At 43.0% G+C, this 16,945-nt stretch overlaps 1 protein-coding gene across 1 annotated transcript; it reads left to right on the forward strand.

Annotated features, from left to right (window-relative positions):
- Positions 1-5,272: 5,272 nt before the first annotated feature.
- LOC114553111 (NLR family CARD domain-containing protein 3) lies at positions 5,273-16,316 on the forward strand. The gene is made up of 9 exons (XM_028574256.1): positions 5,273-5,303; positions 5,491-5,719; positions 6,320-7,653; positions 7,684-8,126; positions 8,233-8,406; positions 8,769-8,942; positions 12,506-12,679; positions 13,280-13,326; positions 15,599-16,316. Exons 1-9 carry the CDS (start codon positions 5,301-5,303, stop codon positions 16,138-16,140), a joined length of 3,120 nt encoding a protein of 1,039 aa, XP_028430057.1. The 5' UTR covers positions 5,273-5,300; the 3' UTR covers positions 16,141-16,316.
- The last annotated feature ends 629 nt before the right edge of the window (positions 16,317-16,945 follow it).

The following is a 16,945-nucleotide window of genomic DNA, read 5'->3' on the forward strand; positions in this document are numbered from 1 at the left end:
TCAACAAGGTGCTGGAAGCATTCTTTAGAAATGTTGGCCCATATTGAGAGGATAGCATCTTGCAGTTGATGGAGATCTGTGGGATGCACATCCAGGGCACGAAGCTCCATTTCCACCACATCCCAAAGATGTTCTATTGGGTTGAGATCTGGTGACTGTGGGTGGCATTTTTGTACAATGAACTCATTGTCATGTTCAAGAAACCAATTTGAAATGATTCAAGCTTTGTGACATGGTGCATTATCCTGCTCGAAGTAGCAATCAGAATCATGGTGGTCATAAAAGGATGGAAATGGTCAGAAACAATGCTCAGGTAGGCTGTGGCATTTAAACGATGCCCAATTGGTACTAAGGGGCCTAAAGTGTGCCCAGAAAACGTTCCCCACACCATTACACCACCACCAGCAGCCTGCACAGTGGTAACAAGGCATGACCGATCCATGTTCTCATTCTGTTTACGTATTCTGACTTTACCATCTGAATGTCTCAACAGAAATTGAGACTCATCAGACCAGGCAACATTTTTCCAGTCTTCAACTGTCCAATTTTGGTGAGGTCGTGCAAATTGTAGACTCATTTCTCTATTTTTAGTGGAGATGAGTGGTACCCGGTGGGGTCTTCTGCTGGTGTAGCCCATCAGCCTCAAGGTTGTGCGTGTTGTGGCTTCACAAATGCTTTGCTGCATACCTCGGTTGTAACGAGAGGTTATTTGAGTCAAAGTTGATCTTCTATCAGCTGGAATCAGTCGGCCCATTCTCCTCTGACCTCTAGCATCAACGAGGCATTTTCGCCCACAGGACTGCAGCATACTGGATGTTTTTACTTTTTCAGACCATTCTTTGTAAACCCTATAAATGGTTGTGCGTGAAAATCCCAGTAACTGAGCAGATTGTGAAATACTCAAACCAGCCCGTCTGGCACCAACAACCATGCCACGCTCAAAGTTGCTTAGATCACCTTTTGTTCTCATTCCGACATTCACTTTGGAGTTCAGGAGATTGTCTAGACCAGGATGACACCCCTAAATGCATTGAAGCAGCTGCCATGTGATTGGTTGATTAGATAACTGCATTAACGAGAAATCTTACAGGTGTTCCTAATAATCCTTTAGGTGAGTGTACGTTGCAGTCATAAGGTATAAAATTGATAATGCAGCACCTAGGTTGGCGTGGAGTTGAGCTAAGTTGCACTACCATCTGATCTGTGCACTCAAAGACTATGTGAGTGTCAGGAAGGGCATGTATATGTGTTTGTGTGTGTAAGAGAGTGGAAAATGCAAGTGTAATAACTGGTCGGACACTTGGTGATACATTTAATGTAACTAAAACACAGCCATCTTCCAACACTGAGACAGACTTGGTTTGACTGAAAGCTGTTTACACGGTCCATGTGTCAACTGTCCCAGAGACTGTGAGTCCTTCGATGGACCTGCTCAGTGTGTCGGATGGAAAGAGCTGATTCACTGTTTTCTACACTATTTGTGACATGTTGGAGAGGAATTTGAGACTATGTGTCCTGTGATGAAAAGCTTGTTATAGTAACAGAGGTCATCTCTCCCAGCAGGTGTGGACTCTGCTATGAGTCAGTGTAAGGACAGAGAGGAGGGAGCCCCTCCCTCTAAAACCACTCTGTGTGGGGACTATGACAGCCAGACCAAAGCTCAGAGGTGAGATGATGATGGACTCTTCTCCATGTTAGAGCTCAACACTCACATCACTTAACCATCAGGATTCACACTGAGTATACAGTATATGTGTATGAATATTTAACTACTAACTGTATTAGTCAGAAAAGATCCAACAATTGATTATTAACTGAGATCAGACAGCATATTTCATTAGAATACATTTTGGTGAATAGTTACTCATCCACTGTCTTTGTTTGTATCAGAATGCAGCAACAGAAACCTGGACCTGAACCCAGCTGTGTGTCCATGAAGAGTGACTGGTCTATGGGTCGTCATATTAAAGCTGGACAAGCTGTTGATGAAAGGTAAGAATTTAAAACTTTGTTATTCTGTTATCTGACTCTCTCAGAGCTTCATGGTCTAGGTTTGGCAATGCCACAAAATGTGATTTTGATCTGATTGCCAGTGATACCAGGACCAGAACCACCAGCCAGATTAGCACCACCCAAGATGATTGTGATTGGTTTAAAGAAATAACAATAAACCAGATCAGAACCTTTTTTGGAAGTAATTTTAATAGTAGTAATAATAACATTACAAAAAGAGACCAAAACAACCCAGTGATGCAGCCCTGCACACTGGACTTGTACCTTTCACTGTTTCTGTGCTGGTTCCTCCTGCTCTATACTCCTCCTGCCTGTCCTCCTCCTCTTGTGATAGACTAGAATTATTGGCATATATTAAGTTTAGGATGTCATTGTTATAATAGCATAATAAATGCATATTCCATTTCAAACCCGCTTTGACCTAATGCACACGTAATATTGCCAAACGTCCCACCAGTCATGTCTCTTCTGCTGGGTCCTGGTCCTGCTTCATCTGTGCTGCTCTCACTGACAGTACTAACCTTGGCCTTTCCTCTCGGCCATTTCTCTCATCTCCACCATCACTTTTTTTTTCGTTCTGACATTTTCAGTTTTCTCTGAGTAACCAACGATTCTGTTTAACTTCAGAGGGAGGTGACACGGCCGAGGGTATGGCTGAGCCAATCAGATTTCACAAAAAGAGGAACAGTCCAAGTTGGAAGGGGCGGGCTGTTTGGCCGCTCGCATCCCCCTCTAAATTGATGCAATTAAACTGGCCCAGATTGATGGCTGGGCAGGAGCTCCGTTTTGTGCTGCTGCAGATGTGACAGCCAGCCCATTTCATGGCTGAGAGCTGAACCGTCACCTGTTTTAATACGTCCAGGATTGTAACTGACATCAGGGTGGACCAGCCGTTCGGGAAATCTCCCGAACCTCCCAATGGCCAGTCCGCCCTTGGTGGTCTTCTTGAATCATGTGGGGACTACAGACTGGAGCATTGAGAGGTCGTAAATGTCTATGAAGACATTTTCCAGTTGATCAGCACACACATTAAGAGCTTGGCCATCATGTCCTGGTTACCTAAGCATTGCTGGTTTTGTCTTGTAGTCTGTGATGGTTCTTAGTCCAGACCACATGTTCCTGGTGTTGGAGCCCTGGTAATTAGAGTCCACATTATCCCTGTATTGTCTCAATGCACTTATTCTCGAATTGCCAGACATATGTCCACAGCGCTGTGGAGTAAAGTCTGGCTATCCCACATATATATGCTGGGATAGGAGGTTGAGTTGTTTGCTTTTCTTTTAACCAATCACAATGGACTTGGGCGAAGCTAAGCTCCAGAGGCAGCGACGGTGGCTCAACTCCATTTTACTTTTAGGCAAAATGAGACATCAAAGCTTACTAGGCTTCTAGATTGCATTGACGCCATAAACAACTGGATGGCTGAAAGCTTTTTGCAGCTGATCCAGACAAGACTGAGGTTTTAATCATAGCACCAGACAGTGCTATTCCTCTGATCAGGCAGAACAAGAACTCTGTCATCGGCGGTCCGGCCCAGTCTAAGGAACCTTGGGGTGATATTTGACAAATCCCTATCTTTTGACACTCACATCAAATCATTGACCAAATCCTGTTTTTTCCATTTACGCAATATTAACAAATTAAGGGCTGTGGTCTCTCAATTAGAACTGAAGATGCTCATCCATGCTTTCATTTCCTCCCGTATTGACTATTGCAATTCACTTTTCTCCTCAGTCAATAAATCTGTCCTTCCCCGCCTGCAGTCCATTCAAAATGCTGCTGCTAGGCTTCTTACAAGATCAAACAAGCGTACTTATATCACCCCTTTACTCTGCTCCCTTCACTGGCTTCCTGTAACTTACAGGATCCAATTCAAAATTCTGACCATAACCTACAGGGCTCTGCATGGTCAGGCCTCTGACTATCTTGCCAACATAATTCATTTACACACTCCATCTCGGTCTCTCAGGTCTGTTAATCAAAATCTGCTAGTCATGCCAGGCACTCGTCTGAAAACGTGGGGACAGAGCATTTGAGGCTATGGCGCCCAGACTCTGGAATGCCTTACCAACTAGCATTAGGTTTGCTGAGAATGTGGATTCTTTTAAGGGATAAGTGAAGACTCACTTGTTCAGGCTAGCTTTTGGGTAGCCTATGTGTTTTATTTATTTGAAAATTGATTCTGTTGTACTTGTATCTTATTCTATTGACTATTTTTACCATATTGTATTGTCTATGCACATTGTAAAGCACTTTGTGACCTTGTCTGTGAAAAGCGCTGTATAAATAAAATTTACTTACTTACTTACTCTGCTAAATAGTTTCAGGAAGGAACTTGTTTTGGTGGAACATTTGCACCCCGCAAAAGAAAACGCCACATACAATATTAAATCAAGTTAACTGTTGACACAATGAAGTAACGTGAGCTATTTAAATAGCATGATTAAACATACCAGTGTATCTCTGTGTATACTTCGTCCACATCAGTCCCAAAACGTCCCAGTTAGAGAGGAAATGCCGTAAACATTCTTTGTAAATTTTTACAATCATTCCCCAAAAGAACCAAGGAGGCCTGCCGTGTTGCACAATCTTAGTTTTTTGAAAACTTGTAATTTTCAGCTTGTAGTTTGCAAGCTTGTAATGTGTTGTTGTTTTCCGTATCAAAGGGATTTGGATAACGGCAACACAGAGATCAGAAGGTGAAGCGCACACACATGATGTCTGGCAATTATCCTGGAAATATACTTCTATTGATCCAGACTACTTTGCACTGTTCATAGCTCTCCGGAACGCATACCTGGATTTCTTGTACTTATATACCCCTTCCCCTTAGTCCTACCCCTTGATCAAAATGAGTATTGGAATAAACCCTTACTCTCACGTGAACGCACAAAACTAAGGGGAAGGGGGAAGGGGTAAGACAGAGAAATTAGATGCAGCCTTAAACCTTTATTCCAATAAAACACAAGAAACATCTTGTCTGCATTCTGATCAATGCCCCCTGGTGGCCACAACCTTTTAAGACCAGCCAAAAATATACAGTCCTTCCCAGTCACCAAAACAACGTCCATGTATGCATCTAAACTATTGTCCTGAACCACATAACATAACACTCCATTGTGCTACCTCAAGAGCCGGAGTTGCCATTTTGTCATCACCGGGACTGTGCACAGATCATTACATGCTCTTACACTTGATGTTTTCTCTACAGAGTTCACCAGGAGAGATCAGAGGGCCTCTGTGGTCAGTCTGCCCTGCAGCAGCAAACAGACCTGGACTCCATATTTATGGTGTGGACATATTAAAAGGAACTTTTCATTATTAACTACAGATTAAATCATAAACTACCATTCAGATCCCAATAGTCTCCATGCTGCTCTTTTCAAACCAGCAGGCCTTCACACTGATAGATGAATCACATGTTGAGTTCTTTAAACTAATTTTGTATCTTTTTAAACTTTTATCATTCTGTTCCAGCTGTTGGAGGAAAACATTGTCACTTTTGTAAAGAACAAGCTGAAGAAGTTTCAGAAGGTTCTGAGTCCAGATTACCCAGAATGCTTAGAGAGTCAGAGGAAAGATGAAGATGTGTTGGACGGTGAGGATGAAGAGCAGAGGAGGAGCAGCAGCGAGGCATTTCTGAAGATCACACTGCACTTCCTGAGGAGAATGAAGCAGGAGGAGCTGGCTGATCGTCTGAAGAGCAGTAAGACAATTTTAACAGATTTATCATGATGGAAAGAGGAAATGGAGGCAAAATGTGACAAGTGTATATTTCCAATCTGTGCTGTAACTAAACTGCACACATTTGCATCTTACACTGATTCTACTACTCTTATGTTAACACACTGCACATAGCTGTACATACTGTACATATTTCTATATGTTTTGTACAGAATATCCATTTATATTCTGTTCTTATTTCTTTTTTATTTCTATTATATATTCTGCTAATACACTGCATATATCTATATCATTTGTCACTACTACTGCACTGCACATATCTGCAAATGTTGTTTTTACATTGCTCATATTACATAGGCATATTTCTTATGCTCTTATAGCACTGCAATATATTTCATGGTTCTATGCACAACCTGTTTACACTTGAATATCACATTGCACTTTTTCTGCTTTTTTTGCACTTCTGGATGAACGCAAACTGCATTTTGTTGTCTTTGTACTTGTACAATGAAAATAAAGTTGAATCTAATCTTATCTAATCAGATCAAGGGCTGTTTTTCTTAAAACTGATACAGCCTTAAATGTTAGATTTTCTGATTTTAATTTGATGTTTTTTTGTTAGGTTGTTCAGAAACTCGTGTTGCAGTATGCCGCCCTAAATTCAAGTCCAACCTGGAGAAGAAGTTGCAGAGTGTCTTTGAGGGGATTGCAAAAGCAGGAAACCCAACCCTTCTGAATAAGATCTACACGGTAATCTATATCACAGATGAAGGGACTGCAGCGGTCAATGAAGAACATGAGGTCAGACAGATTGAAACAGCATCCAGGAAACCAGACAGACCAGAAACAACAATCAAACAAGAAGACATTTTTAAAGCCCCACCTGGAAGAGATGAAGCAATCAGAACAGTGATGACAAAAGGAGTGGCTGGCATTGGGAAGACAGTCTTAACACAGAAGTTCACTCTGGACTGGGCTCAAGGCAAATCCAACCAGGACATCCAGTTCACATTTCCATTCACTTTCAGAGAGCTGAATGTGCTGAAAGAGAAAAAGTACAGCTTAGTGGAACTTGTTCATCACTTCTTCAGTGAAACCAAAGAAGCAGGAATCTGCAGGTTTGAAGAGTACCATGTTGTGTTCATCTTTGACGGTCTGGATGAGTGTCGACTTCCTCTGGACTTCCACAACTCTGAGATCCTGACTGATGTTACAGAGGCCACCTCAGTGGATGTGCTGCTGACAAACCTCATCAGAGGGAATCTGCTTCCCTCTGCTCGCCTCTGGATAACCACACGACCTGCAGCAGCCAATCAGATCCCTGCTGAGTGTGTTGACATGGTGACAGAGATCAGAGGGTTCACTGACCCACAGAAGGAGGAGTACTTCAGGAAGCAATTCAAAGACAAGGAGCAGGCAAGCAGAATTATCTCCCACATCAAGACATCACAAAGCCTCCACATCATGTGCCACATCCCAGTCTTCTGCTGGATCACTGCTACAGTTCTGGATAAGGTATTGAAAATCAGAGCTGGAGGAGAGCTGCCCAAGACCCTGACTGAAATGTACATCCACTTCCTGGTGGTGCAGTCCAAACTGAAGAACATCAAATATGGTGGAGTAGCTGGGACCGATTCAAACTGGAATAAAAAGACGAAAAAGATGATTGAGTCTCTGGGAAAACTTGCTTTTGAGCAGCTGCAGAAAGGCAACCTGATCTTCTATGAATCAGACCTGACAGAGTGTGGCATCAATATCAGAGAAGCCTTAGTGTACTCAGGAGTGTTCACACAGATCTTTAAAGAGGAGAGTGGATTGTACCAGGACAAGGTGTTCTGCTTTATCCATCTGAGTGTTCAGGAGTTCCTGGCTGCACTTCATGTCCATCTGACATTCATCAACTCTGGAGTCAATCTGCTGTCAGAAAAACAATCCCGGCTGCCTAATGTCTTCAGAGTCAAACCTAAAATAAAACATCTCCATCAGAGTGCTATGGACAAAGCCTTACAGAGTCCAAATGGACACCTAGACCTGTTCATCTGCTTCCTCCTGGGTCTTTCACTGCAGACCAATCAGAAACACCTACAAGGTCTGATGAAACACACAGGAAGTAGCTCACAGACCTATCAGGAAACAGTTGAGTACGTTAATACAAAGATCAGTGAGAGTCTGTCTGCAGAGAGAAGCATCAATCTGTTCCACTGTCTGAATGAACTGAATGATCGTTCTCTGGTGGAGGATATCCAACAGTCCCTGACATCAGGAAGTCTCTCCACAGATGAACTGTCTCCTGCTCAGTGGTCAGCTCTGGTCTTCATCTTACTGTCATCAGAAAAAGATCTGGACGTGTTTGACCTGAAGAAATACTCTGCTTCAGAGAATGCTCTTCTGAGGCTGCTGCCAGTGGTCAAAGCCTCCAACAAAGCTCTGTACATGCACACAGATCTGTCCAGATTAAGTGCAGTTTTTCTTTAATTAGAATTTGTATTTGTTTGTTTGTAGCTGTGTTTTTATGTGTTGCTGATTCCTCTTCAGATTAAGTAGCTGTAACCTGTCAGAGAGAAGCTGTGAAGCTCTGTCCTCAGTTCTTAGCTCCCAGACCTCTAGTCTGAGAGAGCTGGACCTGAGTGACAACGACCTGCAGGATTCAGGAGTGGAGCATCTGTCCTCTGGGTTGGAGAGTCCATACTGCAGACTGGAAACTCTCAGGTTGGTGCCCAGCTATTTGAAAATGATGACCTCTAAGTTTTTATTTCTTCATACATTAATTATTGGATGGCCTTTCTATTGAATCTCTTTTAGGTTGAGTGGCTGTACATTGTCAGAGAGAAGATGTGAAGGTTTGCCCTCAGTTCTCAGCTCCCAGTCCTCTAGTTTGAGAGAGCTGGACCTGAGTAACAACGTCCTGCAGGATTCAGGAGTGGAGCTGGTGTCAGCTGGACTGAAGAGTCCACACTGCAGACTGCAAACTCTCAGGTTGGTGTTCATTTAATTAAAAAGTATCACCCTCTGAGGGGTTATTTTCTTCCTATGTTAATTATTGGATTGACTTTTTATTGAATCTTTTTCAGACTGAGTGGCTGTGACCTTTCAGAGAGAAGCTGTGAAGCTATGTTCTCAGTTCTCAGCTCCAAGTCCTCTAGTCTGAGAGAGCTGGACCTGAGTAACAACGACCTACAGGATTCAGGAGTGAAGCTGTTGTCTCCTGGACTGAAGAGTCCACACTGCAGACTGCAAACTCTCAGGTTGGTGTTCAGTTAGGACCTGAGAAACAATGCAAGTTAAAGCAATATTGTGTAACATACATTTTTCCGATTTGTCTCTCTACATTTTCACAGTCATTTTTTTTACTTCTACTATATTGATACCTCTACATGTGCATTTGTTATGATTGCATTACTTGTAATCAAAATCTAGCAAGTCAACAACTCTGCTAACCACCAGCAAAAGGTGCAACAACACAAGACATAGCAAGCCAGCTTATATTACTTAATAGTCCAACAACAAGAAGGACAGCTCGCTGTCCTGCCCTTTTTTATTTTGCAAAACTCTCTGCAACAGAGAGCTGTCTGGTGGCAGCTCGGCTACTCTCTTCTGTTCTCTTTTTAGCTTCCTTTACTCTTTTCAGCTTACCTTCGCTACACCCTGAGGAAGGCTCAAGTCGATGTGACGGTTCCCTTTGTGACAGTCTCACTATGTTGTGTATGTGGATCTGCATCTGCACATGGGGAAACCAGACCAAATCAGGATAGGCATGTCCACATCACAGACAGAGACATAGAAGCCCACAGCAGTTATCAGGAGTTCTGCCCTTTATTAAACTGTGATTGTATAGTGGAAATTGTTATTTTTAACAGAAGTATGACAATACATGTCTTACAATAACTTTTCTCTCTCACAGTAAGATCATAAAATAAAATCTCAGCTTCTAAGGCCTTTCTGCTGTATAAAAATACAGTATATGAAATAGTATAGTGTCTTGACACCGGAATGTAGCTTCTACAGTAACATTAAACATTTTTCACATAATTAAAGTCAACATCAAATACTGTGACAGTTACCTGCCCATGGAGAAACCAGTGATGTTGACATCACAGACAGAGACATAAAAGTCCTACACAACGCACAGTAAATCAGAACGGAGGAATAGCATGAAGCAATGCAAAAGAGGCTACATTTAGCATTCAGCTCTGAGCCTGAAATTAGTGACTCACTAATTACGCTGCTTTAGGCTATGTTTAGACGGAAACAATCTGAAGAGAAAACTCAAAAGTTGCGTTCCGTGTTTAGAGGAGCGATTTAGGGGGGAAATCTACAGTGGGGAGAACAAGTATTTGATACACTGCCGATTTTGCAGGTTTTCCCACTTACAAAGCATGTAGAAGTCTGTAATTTGTATCATAGGTACTTTTCAACTGTGAGTGACGGAATCTAAAACAAAAATCCAGAAAATCACATTGTATGATTTTTAAATAATTAATTTGCATTTTATTGTATGACATAAGTATTTGATACATCAGAAAAGCAGAACTTCATATTTGGTACAGAAACCTTTCTTTGCAATTACAGAGATCAGATGTTTCCTGTAGTTCTTGACCAGGTTTGCACACACTGCAGCAGGGATTTTGGCCCACTCCTCCATACCGACCTTCTCCAGATCCTTCAGGTTGCTGGGCTATACGGACTTTCAGCTCCCTCCAAAGATTTTCTATTGGGTTCAGGTCTGGAGATTGGCTAGGCCACTCCAGGACCTTGAGATGCTTCTTACGGAGCCAATCCTTAGTGGCCCTGGCTGTGTGTTTTGGGTCGTTGTCATGCTGAAAGACCCAACCGTGACCCATCTTCAATGCTCTTACTGAGGAAAGGAGGTTGTTGGCCAAGATTTCGCGATACATGGCCCCATCCATCCTCCCCTCAATACGGTGCAGTTGTCCTGTCCCCTTTGCAGAAAAGCATCCCCAAACAATGATGTTTCCACCTCCATGCTTCACGGTTGGGATGGCGCTCTTGGGGTTGTACTCATCCTTCTTCTTCCTCCAAACACGGTGAGTGGAGTTTAGACCAAAAAGCTCTATTTCCGTCTCATTAGACCACATGACCTTGTCCCATTCCTCTTCTGGATCATCCAGATGGTCATTGGCAAACTTCAGATGGGCCTGGACATACGCTGGCTTGAGCAGGGGGACCTTGCGTGCGCTGCAGGATTAAATCCATGACGGCGTAGTGTGTTACTAATGATTTTCTTTGAGACTGTGGTCCCAGCTCTCTTCAGGTCATTGACCAGGTCCTGCCGTGTAGTTCTGGGCTGATCCCTCACCTTCCTCATGATCATTGAAGCCCCACGAGGTGAGATCTTGCATGGTTCCCCAGACCGAGGGAGATTGACCGTCATCTTGAACTTCTAATAATTGCGCCAACAGTTGTTGCCTTCTCACCAAGCTGCTTGCCTATTGTCCTGTAGCCCATCCCAGCCTTGTGCAGGTCTACAATTTTATCCCTGACATAGCTCTGTGGTCTTGGCCATTGTGGAGAGGTTGGATTCTGTTTGATTGAGTGTGCGGACAGGTGTCTTTTATACATGTAACAACTTCAAACAGGTGCAGTTAATACAGGTAATGAGCGGAGAACAGGAGGGCTTCTTAAAGAAAAACTAACAGGTCTGTGAGAGCCGGAATTCTTACTGGTTGGTAGGTGATCAAATACTTATGTCATGCAATAAAATGCAAATTAATTATTTAAAAATCATACAGTGTGATATTCTGGATTTTCGTTTTAGATTCCGTTGTGCGTGGAGAAAGCAGCAGGAGGGGGCATGTCCACACACTGTGGAGAATGACGTTAAGAGAAAACCAAAAACACACCAACCACACTGCAGGCACAACAAAATAAAGAAATAAAACAAAACACATTCATACACACACTATGACCTTTATTTTGCACATTGTAAATCTGCCCTTGTCACTGGTGCATGACAAGGGCAGATCCCCGCTGACCAGCTGGTCCATGCTCAGCCCATTGGAGGCCAGGAATGAGGAGTGGTTGCTGCCCATGTTCTGTGTCAGCATGGTGCTGTAGGACATGTGGTGCGACGGGTAGCCGGAGGAGATCCCGTTGTAGCCAAGGGTGCTGCTGGCGCGCAGGTGATGCAGCGACAGGAACGGCGACATTGGCCAGTACAGGGAGACGGTGCAGTCCATGAAAGTGAGCCCGAAGGTGAGGCACGCGCCCCACTTGAAGGCCCCACTTGGCCCGGGACGTGGTGGAGCCATGGACGAGTAATCACTCTATATTTTCATTTATGTAACAAAATATGGGATGAGGCTGAGCAGACTTTTGCATTCTTACCTTTAGACGGGAAAGCGACGGTGGACCATTGTTAAGATTTCCACTCTGGAAGGTGGTTTCACTTATTTGCGTTTTTAAGCCCAAAAAATGCTGTCACCGTCTAAACGAAAGGCACATCTGAAAAAATATTTTGTTGTTTTCAGCCGCGAGCTTATTCATGTAAATAGGTCCTAACAATGTAATCACTGAAAAACAATTATAAAATAAGTTTCTCTCTCTCTCTCTCTCTCTCTCTCTCTCTCTCTCTCTCTCTCTCTCTCTCTACTGGGCAATGAAAATTTCAAATAGCTACACAACATTAGTTCTTGGTGTATAGAGCTGGACTGTAGAGCCCCGCCCATTTTAAGCACTCAAGGTAATTGTCATGTATTGCTCCCAGGTTGTGGCCCAGGTTGTACCTGAATTTTGTGTGTGTGTGTGTGTGTGTGTGTGTGTGTGTGTGTGTTTGTGTGTTTGTGTGTAGTCTCTCAGGCTGTATGATCTCGGAGGAAGGCTGTACATCTCTGGCCTCAGCTCTGAGCTCCAACCCCTCCCATCTGAGAGTGCTGGACTTGAGTTACAATCATCCCGGAGACTCAGGAGTGAAGCTGCTTTCTACTTTACTGGAGGATCCAAACTGGAGACTGGACACTTTCAGGTATGGACAGCCAACCCTATATATCCTATTTACATGTCATTTATTTAGACCATTTTACACACCAAACTAAATAAAACCCCTCCAAATCTCCAGCCTGTCAGACTGTCACCAGGGCATAGATAATGCTGTTGTGCATGTCTCAGAGTAAAGCCACCTACACATGATAGGCCGCAAAACTACTCTGTGCCGGCCGTTCCATTGATTTCCTACGGGGAGGGCGGTGACGCCCAACTATGCAATGCGCTAACCCTGGCGTTGTGCAACGCTCAGAGTTCAAATTATTTCAACTTTGACCTAGTTGCCGCTGACCTTTCGAAGGTGCAACCAATGAGATAATAGCATGTAATTACCTAGCAACGGGAAATAGCTTCGTTGCCACCCTTGATGAGACCTACCTAGCGCAGAGAGCAAATTGTGTATCATGTGTAGGCGACTTATGTAACCACACCGTGACAGCTTAAGCAGCATTGCCCTGACTTAGACTTGAACAAGCTGCAGTCGACGTCTCACTCTGTCTCATTTCACACTACGATGGTTAAACCTTGCAATTATCCACAGCCCTGGAGTATGAAGTTGATTTGTCTTTGTTTCTTCCTGCAGGGTGGACCATGGTGGACCGCAGAGATTGAGACCTGGTGTGAGGAAGTGTGAGTGTGTTTTAAGTTTGTTCTAAGAGAACTCAGCTGCATGTTACACTAGTTTAACCCCTTCCTGGCACTGGAAGTATAATATAAGATGAGGTTACTTATTATTTCAATGTTTTACTGAACAGGATGCTGAGTGCTTAGCAGTTGATGGTGAATTGGCTAAATCTCCCTTTACCAGTGGATGTTATTATTATAGGCACAGTGTTGGGGAGTAACGGAATAAATGTAACGGCGTTACGTATTCAGAATACAAATTATGAGTAACTGTATTCCGTTACAGTTACAATTTAAATAGTTGGTATTTAAAATACAGTTACATTGTTGAAATCAATGGATTACCTGACGATACTTCTCTGTTTCACGAGTTTATTCACTCTGAAAAAAATTAGCTCCGTGATCAGTCACAATCGAGTCGGAACCGGCACGACAGAGCCAGGGCAGGAATAAGTTTCTATCTTGGAAATTCAAACAGCATTTCACATTAAAGAAAGAACAGGGAGAACGAAATATAAATGTGCAGTGCAGCCTCTGCTTGCCAGCAACCAGCCTTCTTTCATCATCCAAATTACTCCACCTCCAACCTGAAGAAGCATCTTAAAGTAAGTTATTTTTTTAATTAGCCAAGGGTAGTCGTCTGCTGTAGTTTTACTGGTCACCTTGCTATTTTAACATTGACGTGGGACTTTCCATTCTCCTATACGTATACGTGCTGATTTACTAGCTCCAGAGCCGTTTAAAGACAGACTAGCCCCGTTTGACATGCTAACTAAGGTTAGCTAAAATTAGCTTGTGGTAGCTTAGACCGCGGTTAGATTTTTGTAGTATGCAGTTCGAGACTACCAATACAAAAATCTATCTGCTTGTTCAGGTACACATTCAGCCAGTTGGAATGAAAAGAACACACCATAATATGCCTGTTTAGTAAGCTGGATGGGATGGTCACATTCCTACACTTATAAAACGCAATTCAATGTAGAAGTAATCCTGAAGTAATCCAAGTATTCAGAATACGTTACTCAGATTGAGTAACGTAACGGAATACGTTACAAATTACATTTGTGGACATGTATTCTGTATTCTGTAACGAAATACGTTTTGAAAGTATCCTTCCCAACGCTGTACAGGCATAAGTAACTATAAAGAAATAATCAACAAAAAATAGCGCGGTGCTTCCACTGTGGAACTACCTACCACACTAAGAGCTATATCGGTATTTCCCTAGAAACAAATGTCAAGTATTTTAAATGTAAACCTTAGTCAAATTAAATGTTAAGGACAGCAACACACAGCTTACTACACACATAAACACAGACACAAATCCTCACACAGTGTTCATACTTGCACACATGGTAAAAACAATGTAGCCTACTCATATCTGTTATGAACCTGTTTCAAACATGTTATCTGGTCTAAAAATAAACGATGTCCTGTGCACTGTATAAGTTTGGATTTGGTGATCCATTTATTCACAACACTGTAAAACACTGTAATGTTCTACTATTCAATTCAATTGTATTTATAGTATCAAATCATAACAAGAGTTATCTCAGGACACTTTACAGATAGAGTAGTTCTAGACCACACTCTATAATTTACAAAGACCCAACAATTCCAGTCCGGTCGTTATGTTGTCAGATAGCAGTCTGGCTCCATGTCAGTTTGGGTGGATACCATCATGCTTCAGCAGGCTGGGCCTCTCCCAGAACAAGTTTAAGTTGTTGACATAGGGAATGCTTAGGGAAGTGCTGTGATGAGAGAGAGATGAGAGTCAAGTTCTTGCATGAGCCCTATTAGATGACTCCTCACTTACTGTGGCCTCCCTGGCAAAGCCTATGGACTAGGGATGCCAGTATGAAGAAAATATGCCATAAACAACCATGAATACAAATATTTCCTACATAAACTGGTATTTCTATAAAGTGAACATCAGCTAATAGCAGTTTTAGAAAGCAGATGGTTGAGAGCTGCTTTGTGCTGCAGTAGAAGATGTGACAGTTTTATTAGCGAGACTTTATTCAGTTCATGTTCTAGATTTGGATCATCAGCTGTCATCATCGGGTCAACACGAGGACAAGAAGCTGAACATTGTTGACATGTTGACTCTCATGTTCACTAACTGTTCATGTTGTTATAACTGGATTGTTAAACATCACTCACAGCTGAATATGAAATGAACGTTTGAATGATTTTCTTTCAGTTATTGTCAGTGAAGTTGTTAATAAATCATCAGATGATAACCTGCAGCTGTATTGTGTCTTGTTCTCTCCATCAGATGTCTGTGATCTGAAACTGGACACAAACACAGTACACAGAGATCTAAAACTGTCTGACAACAACAGGAAGGTGACACGTGTGGAGGAGGAGGATCAGTCATATCCTCGTCATCCAGACAGATTTGACCACTGGACTCAGCTGCTGTGTAGAAATGTTCTGACTGGTCGCTGTTACTGGGAGGTCGAGAGAAGAGGAGAGGTTCTTATATCAGTGAGTTACAGAGGAATCCGTAGGAGAGGAAACAGTAAAGACTGTGTGTTTGGAGGGAATGATCATTCCTGGAGTCTGATCTGCTCTGATGAACGTGGTTACTCTGTCAGGCACAATAAGAGAAGAACACGCATCTCCTCCTCCTCTGTCTCTAACAGAGTAGCAGTGTATGTGGACGTTCCTGCTGGCTCTCTGTCCTTCTACAGAGTCTCCTCTGACTCACTGATCCACCTCCACACCTTCAACACCACATTCACTCAGCCTCTTTATCCTGGGTTTGGGGTCTGGTCTGTTGGTTCCTCAGTGTCTCTGAGTCCTCTGCAGGACTGAGAGTCTCTCCTGTGGACAGAAACAATGACTGAAGGACAGACGGTGACACGGGAATCAATTGTTGCTCCCATCCCATCCCGAGCCCATGAAAATACTCACGTCGTATCCCGATCACATGACTGTAATATTGCAATATATTGAAATGTTTCTATAAACAGTCATCATATAGTCTAATGTTTCTAAATGCTTTTAATAAAATCTATACGTTTCATCTTGAGGGCGATCATTTGTTCATTTGATCATATCATGATCTGAGTTTGCTGTGCCCGTGTATTTTATAATCTACTGCATGCGTACCTCGGCAAACTATGAATGAACTGTTTCGGTATGGTGTTTTTGTATGGTGGGGTTGATATATATTTATGTACACATATACCACTATGGCGAGACCATGCCCCCTCCCTTTGACTTAACGCAGCACGGCCTGGACTGATGGGCTGAGTAAAGACAGGTGCGGAAAATAATTATGAACTGATGGAAGACAGGTGTGACAGAGAGATCGGGGGAGTAAAAAGAGACAACGGAGAACAGACAGGTCAGAAGGAACACGGACAAAGAGGCAGGAACACGGAGCAGAAACAGACTGATGGAGAGGACAGTAGAGAAGCAGGCACACCGTAAAGCAGAGGACACGGAGATGAGCATACGGGCTTGAGCATCGACAGCCGTGACGAACTGAAGGAAGTGCAGGCGAACGAGTGGTGGTGCAGATCGGGACACATTGACAGAGGCCAAAGCAGCAGGGGGATGCAGTCACCTGAATGAAGGATTCAACGCCTGAGTACAGATAAGTAAAGGAAAGTCC

This window comes from Perca flavescens, chromosome 3 (assembly GCF_004354835.1).
Source record: "Perca flavescens isolate YP-PL-M2 chromosome 3, PFLA_1.0, whole genome shotgun sequence".
In the NCBI taxonomy this organism is placed as follows: Eukaryota; Metazoa; Chordata; class Actinopteri; order Perciformes; family Percidae; genus Perca; species Perca flavescens.